Genomic DNA, 14715 nt, shown 5'->3' with positions numbered 1-14715 from the left:
CTAAATATGGTTTTGTGTTGAGGAGGAGCAAATGCCATGGTATAGCATCAAACCACAGAGTGGTTTGTACATCTCTGTTGTAGAGCTGGCCAGCCCTCCACGTTTTGCATCTATAGCTCTATCTCAGTGAAAGGAGGAAAGAAAGAGAAAAGGAGAAAGAAAGAAAGAAAGAAAGAAAGAAAGAAAGAAAGAAAGAAAGAAAGAAAGAAAGAAAGAAAGAAAGAAAGAAAGAAAGAAAGAAAGAAAGAAAGAAAGGGGGTGCTTGGAGAGTTCACATTATCAAGCTTTTCAGTGTTCCTATATAAAAGATGTAGTACTAAGGGACTTTAAGTCCCTGTAGAGTTCAGGGGAGAGATGAGTCACGATCAATCTATGAAAGCATTGTGTCATGGGTGTGATAAAGCCTAACCTCTTTTCAATGCTGTACTGTCAACTATACGTAAACCAACATTTACTTAACAAAAGGTTATTGTAAAGTGCATTAAAAAGTAACTTTTTGAAAGTAAAGAGACCGAGAGTGCAGGGGTTACCCATCTTCTTTTTCCTGAAGGTCTTCCACTTCACAAATATATGGGGAATTTATTTTAAAATAATTTGTACTATTATAAAATGGCACACAAACAAGTACAGTGCCATCCTAATTCATAAGTGCTGCCTCTCTGATTGGTTTGCTAACCTAATGCAATGCTCCAAGCACCATGGCTTATATGAGAGGAGGTGGTGTGAATAGATTTCAGCCAGCAATATTAAACAGAGTGGTTTCTGGTATTGTGCTGGCAGGCTGGTTTCTATTGGTGAGGGGGTAGTAGTCATTCTGATTCTACATCTCAAGGGGTATAAAGGCAGTCTGCAGAGGTAAAGCCCTCGCTCGTCAAACATTCAGAGATGATCCCAGGGAGGGACATCATATCCTGGGTAATCTCCTGCTAACCCCCTCCTTACCTCGCATTGGCTGGGGAGAGTAGAGAGTAGAGAAGAATCTGGACAGAAACACTTCTCACCATTCACAATGATCTCTATGGAAAACTCAAACAACTTGACAGGGCTCCTGTACATTGTGCCGGTGTGCATGTTGAATAAATGAACTGTAACAAGTAAATGTTGAGAATCCTGTTCAGTTGAATGAGATCTCCAGAGCCCCGTGGTTTAACCACTGGTCCAGATGTACAGGCTCAGTGGCTGGAGGAGCACTAAGTCCTCCCCACGCAGGGTACCCACAGTTCCCCGTTCAGCTGCAGGCTCTATATTGTCTTAAAGGATATCATGTATACAGAGCCAAAGATAGGCCACCAGTCATGCTGCCTGCTACCACACAGATCTCTGTCTAGCTTGTGTTTGTATGCTGCAAGGATGCTAGCCCACCACAGCGTATCCACTATCATCCAGCTAAACTGATCCCACTCCAGGGAAGGACCTTTCATAAACAATGAATGAGTCAATCTGAATTTAGCTGGAATAAGAATAAGGAATGAATGGAACACTTGACCTCGACTTTACTCTCCTCTGCTTTGTTTTGTGAGGCAATTTGATTGTCAATGACTAAAGCTGAAATGTATTGGAGTGAAACTAGAGAAAGTATGCTGTCTTACTGTAAGTGCACGTTGATACTTTCAGTTTTTTTCATGTGTTCTCATATGTTTCATCACTGTCTTATGGAGTGGTTTGGCTTCTTCATCTTCTAAAAGTATCTGGGCGGTGCTTTGTTGAAACGATACAGTGCCTAACTTCAGCACTCCTCATTGTGCTGCTGAAGCACTGCCAAAGATAGCTCTGCAGACAGACAGACAGACAGACAAGCAGACAGACAGACAAGCAGACAGACAGACAGACAGACAGACAGACAGACAGACAGACAGACAGGCAGACAGGCAGACAGGCAGACAGGCAGACAGGCAGACAGGCAGGCAGGCAGGCAGACAGGCAGACAAACAGACGGACAGACGGACGGACAGGCAGGCAGGCAGTCAGGCAGGCAGGCAGGCAGGTAGGCAGGCAGGCAGGCAGGCAGGCAGACATGCAGGCAGACCAGAGTGTGACTTTATTATGCTGATTCTCCTGGTGATGAGACAGAAGCAAAAAGACATGTGAATGATTCAGCTGTTCAGGGCTTTGATTGAGTGACTCCTCCAGATACATACACCCACATGGTTTAGCACCTTTGAAATCAGATGGCACCTTATGATAATGTATGCATTTAGGGCTGAAGTAATAATAATATAATAATATGCCATTTAGCAGACGCTTTTATCCAAAGCAACTTACAGTCATGTGTGCATACATTTTTACGTATGGGTGGTCCCGGGGATCGAACCCACTACCCTGGCGTTACAAGCTCCATGCTCTACCAATTGAGCTACAGAGACAGTCATATTAGTGTATTATGAAAGATACTGTATATGAAAGCGAGGTGAATGGTAAAGGCAATAGGTCAGTTTCCACTGCATAGTGATTAACAATGAATGAACCAACACTAACTGTCTGAGTCAATAGTGTTAGTCAGGCTTGAATCAGAATGCACATTTTTAAGCCTGGCTCTAACACTACTGACTCAGACAGTTAGTGTGCGTTAATTCATTGTTTATCAAACAGTACAGCATTTGTTAAACATTTAATGCAAACACTTAACACTTGTATATCATTAGCCTTTGAGGCTTAACATTAAATGCTTATTTGATATGCAAATGAATTTTGGCTCAGATTAGCAGATTGGTTCCCTTTGTAATGGGTGTGCTTTGCTTTCTTGATTTAGCAACAAAAAATAAATCCATTTATGTGAGGAGAAAATGAGCCACTAGCTCCGTTTTAGTCTGTACAATAGTCCATTCTAATTGGTCCCCAGGGGTGTATGGGTTTTATTGTGTTCAAAGAGTGTCATACTAAATGGAAGATGGTTTTCTCATATGGCCTGATTTTAACTTGAAATATGGATACTTAACTTGGAAACTTTACATATTTTTCTCAGATCTTGAGCAACTGATGTTGTGATGTTAGAAGATCATATTTGGGAATATTTGAGGTAAAAAAGGAAAACTGGCATAGATGGATTCAATATTCCTCAAAACCCATGATGAACCCTTTCAACATTCTTAGGTTGACATGCACAGCAGGAGAATGTCTAATCAGAAGTGGTTTGTTAGTCTACCTGCTGACCCTCCAAAGGGTAACAATATACAGCATTGGAAGTTCAAGGAACTCAGTTCCTCTAATATTCTTTCTGAGGAGGTTAGAGTCTTGGTTATGTTGTCCACCGGAACAGTAGCTACTGTGAGAGCAGGGCAGAGCACTGGAACATCTTTTACATTTTAGTCATTTAGCAGACACTCTTATCCAGAGCGACTTACAGTTAGTGAGTGCATATATTTTATTTTTATTTTTTCATACTGGCCCCCCGTGGGAATCTAACCCACAACCCTGGTGTTGCAAGCACCATGCTCTACCAATTGAGCTACACAGGGCCCATAGCTTGTCAATCACTTTCCTTAGCATGACCTTCCCCAGAAAAAAACGCTTTAAAAGAACTAGGTAGAAGAAGGCAGCATTCACAATGTCCTTTTGTGTGTAGTCGAGAAGCTTGTTTTGTCAATCCAAAGTTTTCCAAACTACATTTTTGCTAACATTCCAAAGTCCACAGTCAACTCTCCATTCACAGATTTGATGTGTTGCCATCAGTCCTTCACCTGTATTTTTGCACCTCCATTCAATGTCATGGTTGAGTCTGCGAATCTTCACTGTGTTCAGAATTAATAAAGCAAGTCTGTCTCTTAATCTCTAGCAGGCTGTTTGATTAAATAATTAAGACACACAAATGACTCAAGGGGGAGCCAGAGATCAAGATAGCCTAACCAGAAAGAAAAAAAACTGTTCCCGACCCTTCTTCTCCCGCTGCTGCTGGCCTTAGCAGAATTTTGCTCCTAAAGTTGCCGGGAATAGGCTACACCAGCAGTCGGCAACCTTTTCCATTTGGAGCGCCAGTTTATCTTACCATTTCTACCAATCTTCATGCCAGTTATGATTTTTATATGCAAATTTTCATTTATAAGTCTTTGTATCTGAAAATCATTGTCTGTGGTTAATCTACATTCTATCTAACAGTAACTTTTAACTACAGTACCAGTCAAAAGTTTGGACACACCTACTCATTCAAGGGTTTTTCTTAATTTTTTCTTAATTTTTTACCAATACATTTCAAAACTATGAAATAACACATATGGAATCATGTATTAACAAAAAATGTGTTATATTTTATATTTGATATTCTTCAAATAGCCACCTTTTGCCTTGATGACAGCTTTGCACACTCTTGGCATTCTCTCAACCAGCTTTATGAGGTAGTCACCTAGAATGCATTTCAATTAACAGGTGAGCCTTCTTAAAAGTTAATTTGTGGAATTTATTTCCGTCTTAATGCGTTTGAGCCAATCAGTTGTGTTGTGACAAGGTTGGGGGGTATACAGAAGAGAGCCCTATTTGGTAAAAGACCAAGTCCATATTATGGCAAGAACAGCTCAAATAAGCAAAGAGAAACGACAGTCCATCATTACTTTAAGACATGAAGGTCAGTCAATACGGAAAAGTTCAAGAACTTTGAAAGTTTCTTCAAGTGCAGTCGCAAAAACCATCAAGCGCTAAGGATGAAACTGGCTCTCATGAGGACCGCCACAGGAATGGAAGACCCAGAGTTACCTCTGCTGCAGAGGATAAGTTCATTAGAGTTACCAGCCTCAGAAATTGCAGCCCAAATAAATGCTTCACAGAGTTCAAGTAACAGACACATCTCAACATCAACTGTTCAGAGGGGACTGTGTGAATCAGGCCTTCATGGTCGAATTGCTGCAAAGAAACCACTACTAAAGGACACCAATAAGAAGGAGACCTGCTTGGGCCAAGAAACACAAGCAATGGACATTAGACCGGAGGAAATTTGTCCTTTGGTCTGGAGTCCAAATTGGAGATTTTTGGTTCAAACCGCTGTGTCTTTGTGAGATGAGGTGTGGGTGAACGGATGATCTCTGCATGTGTATTTCCCACCTAAAGCATGGAGGAGGAGGTGTTATGATTGTTATAATATATTGCAAAATTCACCTGAGCCCCATAGACTGGTCTTCCCTGGCTGTCTGACCCTGCTGGGACACCTGTCACCATCTGATCCTGCTAGGACATGATGAGCATAGTGTTGTGTACTGACTGTGCACCATGACAGTGTAGCATGTAGAGCTGTTTATGTCAGTGTGAAAAGTAGGGAATTAGCTAAGGAAACTGACAGATCAATAATGTTACAATAAACGTACATTACACTGTAAAAACATCAGAATATCGGTCTTCAATCGTTTGGCCGCTGGTTTCGTCGTTTGATTATGGTCTAGTGTGAGGCAAAAATAATAGCTAAAGTTAGTGAGCTAGCTAGCTAATGTTAGCCAACTTTTGGCTAGCTCTAATGGTACATCAACTGGCGGAAACTAGCCAAGTTAATTTACTTCTGTTGAAACGGGACAAAAAGGCTACAAAACATTTCCATACACACACCAGCTGTTAGAAGCTGCTACTTGACAGATAGCTAGAGGCTAGAGCTGAACTGGATGTGGTAGCTACCAACTAGCTAGCTAGCTAGTTAATTCTCTTCAGACATAACTTCAGTCGAGAGGGGATGAAACATTAGCTAACGTTCCATGTCAGTTACACTACTAGCTCAGCACTGGGAATAAATACTTTTTTTCTGTTAAGTCAAACAGCTGTTACCTTGCCAGCTACATCAGTCAAATAAAGAGTAGCCAGTTTCTGCTCTGCTGGCTTTTACAACCCGGAGAAAAGGCACAACACACAGAGACAGCAGCTGCAGACAGCAGCACCGTGCTGGTCCTATAATATTAGCTTTCCCTTCCCTACCCGACCCCCCCATCACCAGTGAAAGTTGCGCCCCTGTTCAAAACAACACATAAAGGATTGACCTCAGAGCCCTAAGTGATGCCTGCACTCTGTGAACTGACCTCAACAAAGACACTTTCAAATCTAAGGCTCAATTCAATTCAGTCCAGCCTGCCTTTGACATATTTATCCTGTACAGATGTACAGTGATTGCAAAAGTAGTCATCCCCCTTGGCGTTTTTCCTATTTTGTTGCATTACAACCTGTAATTGAAATGGATTTTTATTTGGATTTCATGTAATGGACATACCAAAATAGTCCAAATTGGTGAAGTGAATTGAAAAAAATAACTTGTTTCAAAAAATTCTAAAAAATAAATAACGGAAAGGTGGCATATGTATTCACCCCCTTTGCTATGAAGCCCCTAAATAAGATCTGGTGCAACCAATTAACTTCAGAAGTCACATAATTAGTTAAATAAAGTCCACCTGTGTGCAATCTAAGTGTCACATGATCTGTCACAGGATCTCAATATATATACACCTGTTCTGAAAGGCCCAAGAGTCTGCAACACCACTAAGCAAGGGGCACCACCAAGCAAGCGGCACCATGAAGACCAAGGAGCTCTCCAAACAGGTCAGGGACAAAGTTGTGGAGAAGTACAGATCAGGATTGGGTTATAAACAAATATCCGACACTTTGAACATCCCACGGAGCACCATTAAATCCATTATAAAAAAATGGAAAGAATATGGCACCACAACAAACCTGCCAAGATGGGCCCGCCCACCAAAACTCACAGACCAGGCAAGGAGGGCATTGATCAGAGAGGCAACAAAGAGGCCAAAGATAACCCTGAAGGAACTGCAAAGCTTCACAGCGAAGATTGGAGTATGTGTCCATATGACCACTTTAAGCCGTACACTCCACAGAGCTGGGCTTTACGGAAGAGTGGCCAGAAAAAATACATTACTTAAAGAAAAAAAAATAAGCAAACACGTTTGGTGTTTGCCAAAAGCCATGTGGGAGACTCCCCAAACATATGGAAGAAGGTACTCTGGTCAGATGAGACTAAAATGTAGCTTTTGGGCGCAAACCCAACACCTCTCATCACCCCGAGAACACCATCCCCAGTGAAGTATGGTGGTGGCAGCATCATGCTGTGGGGATGTTTTTCATCAGCAGGGACTGGGAAACTGGTCAGAATTGAAGGAATGATGGATGGCGCTAAATACAGCGAAATTCTTGAGGGAAACCTGTTTCAGTCTTCCAGAGATGTGAGACTGGGACGGAGGTTCACATTCCAGCAGGACAATGACCCTAAGCATATTGCTAAAGCAACACTCGAGTGGTTTAAGGGGAAACATTTAAATGTCTTGGAATGGTCTAGTCAAAGCCCAGACCTCAATCCAATTGAGAATCTGTGGTATGACATAAAGATTGCTGTACACCAGCAGAACCCATCCAACTTGAAGGCCCTCTGTAGCTCAGTTGGTAGAGCATGGCGTTTGCAAAGCCAGGGTTGTGGGTTTGATTCCCATGGGGGTCCAGTATGAAAATGTATGCACTCACTAACTTTAAGTCGCTCTGGATAAGAGCGTCTACTAAATGACTAAAAAAAGGAGCTGGAGCAGTTTTGCCTTGAAGAATGGGCAAAATTCCCAGTGGCTAGATGTGCCAAGCTTATAGAGACATACCCCAAGAGACTTGCAGCTGTAATTGCTGCAAAAGGTGGCTCTACAAAGTATGGACTTTGGGGGGGTGAATAGTTATGCACGCTCAAGTATTCTGTTTTTTTGTCTTATTTCTTGTTTGTTTCACAATAATAAATGTTTTGCATCTTCAAAGTGGTAGGCATGTTGTGTAATTCAAATGATACAAACCCCCAAAAAATCAATTTTAACTCCAGGTTGTAAGGCAACAAAATAGGAAAAATGCCAATGGGGGTGAATACTTTCGCAAGCCACTGTAAGATCTTCATTTGAGGCAGTTTGCTACAGCGGGAAAAGAATCCTGCAGCAACAGGAACTTTGAATTATTATGTGGATTATAATTAATGAACATTTTTGTAGGGGTTGATTTTTATAGGTTTTTACACTTCCTGCATTGCAAGAAAGTTATCCTGCAACAGGGTGATAAAATTAAGATTCTACATCTGTAGCTCTTTTTCACGAAAACATATAGTTTAAAAAGCTTCTGCTACTACCAAGTAGACTCTGCTACTACCAAGTAGACTCTGCTACTAGCAAGTAGGCTATGCTACTAGCAAGTAGGCTATGCTACTAGCAAGTAGACTATGCTACTAGCAAGTAGACTATGCTACAAGGTAGATGCTTCCAGTGTTCTTCAGGAGTGTGTGAGAGCAGGCCACATTCTCCACAAATATATTTATATCGAGGGTAATATTGAATTTGTCCCCTTGCCTAATATTTTATGAGCTTTTTCCATCAATTCACAAGAGTCATCATTGCAATTAAATGTGTGTAATTCCATCTGTAAATCCACAGTGTGCATACAAGCCGCGCCTGCCTGTTTTCGCAAGAGTGTGATCCAGTATGACTAATGAAATCAATATTCCATGTAATCAGCCAGGGGACAGAGATACACACAACTGATCCCCAGTTTCTAAGTCAGTCATTCAGTCAATAAGTCAGTCAGGCAATCAGTCAGTCAGTCAATAAGTCAGTCAGGCATTCAGTCATTCAATCAATAAGTCAGTCAGTCAGTCAATAAGTTGGGCTCCCGAGTGGCGCAGTGCATCTCAGTGCTTGAGGCATCACTACAGACCCCCTAGTTCGATTCCAGGCTGTATCACAACCGGCCGTGATTGGGAGTCCCATAGGGCGGCGCACAATTGGCCCAGTGTCGTCCGGGTTTGGCTGGTGTAGGCCGTCATTGTAAATAAGAATTTGTTCTTAACTGACTTGCCTAGTAAAATAAAAATAAAAATAAGTAATTCACTAAATCAGTCAGTGCTAGGGTATTCCACCAGTGACCTGGCAATGTGTCATTCCAGAACAGACACAAACACAGAGAGAGAGGGAACCATAAAGCATGTGGCCCCTCCACTCCAGCAGAGCACATTTCAGTGACGTGGGCATCGGCCACAAATCCTCTTTATTCCCCCATAAATCCACCTGGCTGTGCATATCCTGTCAGGACCGAAATGTGGGCATTTCATAGCTCCCCCAGCCACATCCTGTCAGGACAGAGGTGTGGGCATGTCACAGCTCCCCCAGCCACATCCTGTCAGGACAGAGGTGTGGGCATGTCACAGCTCCCCCAGCCACATCCTGTCAGGACAGAGGTGTGGGCATGTCACAGCTCCCCCAGCCACATCCTGTCAGGACAGAGGTGTGGGCATGTCACAGCTCCCCCAGCCACATCCTGTCAGGACAGAGGTGTGGGCATGTCACAGCTCCCCCAGCCACATCCTGTCAGGACAGAGGTGTGGGCATGTCACAGCTCCCCCAGCCACATCCTGTCAGGACAGAGGTGTGGGCATGTCACAGCTCCCCAGCCAACAGCAGGACTATGTGTGAGGTAATGGCCGAATGTTAGAGCAAATCCATATTATAATCAAAATTCTATTTAGTTTACGTGCAAGGCCATAAAGGGCCGCTAATGTGGTTCTGAACTAAAAGGCAGAACCATTGAATGACTCCAGACAGGGCAACAGCATGGGACGGTTCCATTACAGATCTGTCATTCATCTAGCCATTAGACATTAGAGACGGGTTATAGATTTTACAGTCCCCCAGCTGATATTTTGTCATACCTTTTAGATACGTTCAATGCTTTAGACGGGCCCACTTCTTTGTGTGAAAAGAAACTCGCTCCATTTTACTGTGGCAGGCTGGTTGTGCTCCCAGACATTTGGCTGGTTCAGGTGTCAAATGGAAGGCGGTGGGGGGCGAGGTGAGGGTGGGGGTGGGGGTGAGGCGGGGCGGGCCGGGGCGAGGGAGGGGATGTGACAAGGCTCCTCGGCTCAGTCCATTTAGCGGGTTGATGTTCATTAGCATGGAGCATGGGCCCTTCCCTCTCCTCAGGGAGCATGCTGTGCTGTGCTACCAGATGTCCCTGATACTGGAAACAAACAGCTCTGCTCTGCTCGGCTCATCCTGCCTGAGATACAACCAGCAGCAGCAGATAACACTCTAGTCTGTGTCTACAGTATGTGAGCTCTGCCCCTGCTTGGTGGAGGTTAGTCCATTTTGAAGAGCAAATGGCATTGAAGCATGGCTTTACTCTCTATTCAAGTTAAGGAGGTGTCAGACATTTTTGGCTTTTCCCATTCGCATTCAGAAAGAAAGTCCTTTCTCCTAATCATAATCTTTATTCAAAACCATCCAATTTCAGTGCATGATTGGAGGGGACTGATGGGAAATGGAGTCTGTCCTTCAGGCAGTAAAGTAACACCCCTTCTCTCACCTCTCCTCTTCACCCCTCCATCAGTCCCAACTGACACAGATCCCCACACTTAATCTGTAGACCTGGAGTGCTGAACATTTGGAAAGTTTTGAGATTTAATGCCTTGCCTTGTTCTTTTGTAGCTAGCAGACATATAAATCTCACTAAACAGTGGTCAACGATCCACTTTTTGATTCCTGTGGGTGAAATGTATTTCTGCGAGAGGGGACAGCACATCGGGCCAGATTTATCTACGTGCTTGTGTCTACTCTCTATGATTGAGGTCTATAACTTCCTGATATTACCTCTTAAATCAGAGTATATTTTACAGTTCCCTGGAATGTTTCTGTTTAAATTGTGTCTAGCCTTCCAGAATACGTGGTATTTGGAAATATGATACAGTGTCATAGAGTTCGCTTCGACTTCAGTCTATTTTAAAGCAGAGAGAACAAATGCATTGACGTTGCAGATATCCTGTTGTTAATGTCCATTGCCACACACAGTCAATTACTAATCACTTAGAAATGACATAGATAAAGACAGACGAAGATTGAGGCCTCATTCACGGCAGTGCAGTATCAGTTTGAATGGCCATGGGGCCTGAAGTGGTCATTATGTAACACATACATATACATTAGACTTGCATTTGATAGTTTGAATAACATCATTCAGAAGTACAGTTCAACTGTATGCAGAAAAATTAATGAAACCGCAATGAAGTAGGCTATTCTGTTCTACAGCTCATACATCCACAGTAGGAAGGGAAGAGAAGGTGTGACTGAGTGGGAGGAGGTTAATCATACATTTGAACGTTGATTTGAACTGAAAACACTGTTTTCACTCCCCTGCTTCACGTTGTACAATGCATTGTTGTCCTTCATTGTTGAACAAGGCACCCTTTAACAGAATAGCTCTAATGGAATTTCATTGAATACGACAGTAGTCACTCTGTATTGAGTCACAGCTACCTCCCTGAGTGGGTCACTCTTTGACCATGGACGTCTATGGCAGCTTCTATGTAGAAGTTGACAAATGTAGTCTTGCTACATCCCTATATTTCTGGCTGCATATGTTACCTGATTTCTTAAAGTGTTTGTGACTTTGAATACACTGTGACTTTGAATATTACTATGCTACTGCCGGTCTGTGATTTAATCAGAAGGCAGTCACTGCTCTGATAGCTGTGATTGTCTCAAAGAAGGGGTCTGGGGATAATTGTTTTAAGAGGCTTTGATTGGCTTGTTTCCAGACTCCAGAGCTGGTGAGGGGGCACCACAGAAGATAGACCACGCTGTCATCGGAGGCGTGGTTGCCGTGGTGATGTTCGCTATCCTCTGTGCACTCATCATCCTGGGGCGCTACTTCGCCAGACACAAAGGTATAAGGGCTCACCTGGATCCCATGAAGAATACATCTGGCTGTTAAAATGCTTCACTGGCTTGAGATGAACTGGTGGACACTATCATTGATAATTAATAGACCTAGAAGTGGACTATCTGTAGGGATTCATTACCATTCATTTAAGTCCAACAGGGGTGTTCATAAATATGTTTATCCGTTGCAGGCACCTACTTCACACATGAAGCCAAAGGGGCAGACGACGCAGCAGATGCAGACACGGCCATCATTAATGCAGAGGGGGGACACAACAACACGGAGGAGAAGAAGGAGTACTACATCTAATGATGAGAGGCCAGGGGGGGGGTCCTGTAGGAGCACTATATCTAACTCTGAATGAGCCAGAGGGGGTGGGGGGGGAGGGTGGAGGAGGAAAGGTGCAGCTGAGGAGGAAAGATGAGAGGTGGGGAAAGGAGAAGAGAAGAGGAGAGGAATTATGAGAATTGAAGAGGAGAGGAGGATTGGAGTGGATGAGTAGTGGGAGGCTTCATTGTTTCGTCGTGGATTCTCCCATCCACCTCTCCTGGACTGCTGGGGCCCATTCTGTACAGTTCAATTATTTTACAGACAATTTTGTGCCTTGTTCTATTTCTTTCGTAATTGTTGTTTTATTCCCCCCCCAAGCCTGTCGACTCCACCAGTTCCTTTTTGCTGCAGTTAGCTTTCAGAGGAGATTGAATGACACGGCACTTCTTCTCTTGTTGTCCTGCAGCTCTATCTTAGCTTGTGTACCAGGCTTTTAGAAGCACTCTCTCTCTCACTGTCTGTCTCTCTCTCTATGCTGTGTACTGTAGAAACAGCCAACAACACATTTGAGTAATTTCCAGACCAACTGAAACCTATTGTAAACAACTCTCATCAATATCAAACTGTACTGTCCCTCTTAACTGAAGCGTAAATATGACTTCTCCTGCTGTATCAGATATCCTGAAACATCACTTTTATTTTGGTCATAAGCCTTGTTGTCTGTCAGATGTGGGTCGGTGCAAAAGTCTGTTGTGTTGTTTCCACATTATTATAGCGAATTCAGGGGGTAGCTCCGACCGGGACTCAAACCCGGGTTCAGCGACTGTCAAGCCAACACCTTAACTGTTACGCCAAGAGTTCCAAACCCCTTGATGAGGTCACTAGGTGTTGGGTTAAGGTCGCTACAATATGGTTTACTCTCGGTCATCATACTCATACCCTCAATGGTCAGTAAAGGACCATTGTAATAGTAATGCTTGTACATGTGTTCAAATACAGTGCATATATTACCCAGTATTTTCAGCACAGGTTCAATTCCAGTTGAAAGAATGCTCTTCTACAGATAAAACAAGTTTGATTTTATTCTTGAATTATTATATGAATGTATATTTAGAAACCTTACAAGGACCTTCAAACACTATTTTATTGCTGTGTTAGGCCAGGGATCATCAACTAGATTCAGCTGCGGGCCAATTTTTTCTTGAGCGGATGGTTGGGGGGCAGGAACATAATAAAAAAATACTTTTAGACTGCAAATTGACTGCAAGAAGCACAACAATATATAATATTTGACTAAAACATAATCATTTCAAACCTTGATTACATATGGGGACATTGCTTTGTGTAGGGTGCCGTCTTTCGGATGGGACGTTAAAACGGGTGTCCTGACTCTGTGGTCATTCAAAATCCACTTATTGTAAGAGTAGGGGTGTTCACCCCGGTGTCATGGTTAAATTCCCAACCTGGCCACATTCCATCATGGCCACATTATCATCCCCCTCATTGCTACCTAATCATCCCCCTCATTGCTACCTAATCATCCCCCTCATTGCTAATTGGGAACAGATTTTCAAAATTAAAATCACTTGGAGCTGATTTCCTGGAATCTTTACAGTCAGTCTTATGTCCAACAATGAAAATTCCCCCCTAAAATATATTGATTTGTATCGTTTTTTTAATTTTATGCTCAGAAAATGTAGGGGGCCAAATAAAACCACCCGCGGGCCAAATTCGGGCCGTGGGCAGCCAGTTGGGGAACCCTTCCTTTAACTAGTCTGTTGGCTCAGGTTGCTATTGAGAGGAATATACTGTATCTGAATATGAAAGGGAAGAACATATGTTACTTATACTATAGATTTAAGATGTTTTAATTGTAATGATGTCTAATTTAAAAATCTTCTCAGTCTCTATTTTTCAAACAGCAGCCAGTACACAAGGAATTCTGTATATATTATTTGGACTGCTGTTGTATATTTTAGGGATATTAGGATACACTTTTAATATAATTTTTGCATTACTTATTGTTTGTTAAAATGTTTTGTTTTCAAGTTAGAAAGGTGACACAACACTCATGGTTATTGCTCAATGAGCATTCCTAATGGTGTCTGTGAATAATAAGTTATCCCCTAGAAGTCCCTTAGACATTTTGAATGGGGAATGACTAGCATGGTTTCCATTTCTGCCATGTTTCAGCTTTTTAAGTAAATGTACACATTGCTGTGGAATCCCTGTAATGCATATTGAAGTTCCTGCTTTTATCTTTCCATGGTGCATTAGTCAATGTATTTATTGGATATAACAGTGTGATATACAAAACAACTCCAAATACATGAATAAAAAAGGACTGCCTTAAAACAATATGATTATACTTTGCTTTTAAATATATCATAATGGTGACGTAAAAAAAAGAGTGAAGGACTAAATTCAGTGCCTTCCTTTATTTAAAGGGTACACAGTACGATGTCAACAGTGTTCTACCGAATATATCTTAGTATATGAATCTCTCGGTACCTTACACCAGTAGTGGTAGTCTCACTCTCTATTCACATGTAACTCATAAATCAGACAGTACTAAGAACTGGAATAACAAGCTAGAGTTATTTTCAGGTTGGATAAATAATTGGAATCATAACTGAATGATATGGCAGCTTCTATTGAAAAACAGCTCCTCATAACAAACAAAATTATTTTATTTACGGTTTATCTATTTCTGTCCGTTGAGACTTTACAAGTTAGCCAAAATAGTTTATTTAATTTATTTGCTAAATACATTTTGGTTGTATTTATATGGTTATTGTA

General features: G+C 42.2%; 1 protein-coding gene across 3 annotated transcripts in view; it reads left to right on the top strand.

The window, feature by feature from the left end:
- Window positions 1–11962, top strand: part of LOC121559483 (cell adhesion molecule 1-like) — a 184300-nt gene extending 172338 nt beyond the window's left edge. For all 3 annotated transcript variants that reach the window (XM_041872737.1, XM_041872731.1, XM_041872724.1), the window contains 2 exons: window positions 11522–11650; window positions 11837–11962. In XM_041872737.1, the coding sequence (XP_041728671.1) occupies window positions 11522–11650; window positions 11837–11955 (248 nt within the window). In that variant the 3' untranslated portion in view covers window positions 11956–11962. The remainder of the gene's footprint in view (window positions 1–11521; window positions 11651–11836) is intronic.
- The last annotated feature ends 2753 nt before the right edge of the window (window positions 11963–14715 follow it).

Source organism: Coregonus clupeaformis, chromosome 5, assembly GCF_020615455.1.
Source record: "Coregonus clupeaformis isolate EN_2021a chromosome 5, ASM2061545v1, whole genome shotgun sequence".
Lineage (NCBI taxonomy): Eukaryota > Metazoa > Chordata > Actinopteri > Salmoniformes > Salmonidae > Coregonus > Coregonus clupeaformis.
Note: the sequence above shows the minus strand (reverse complement) of the source record. Positions and strands in the feature narration are given on the sequence as shown.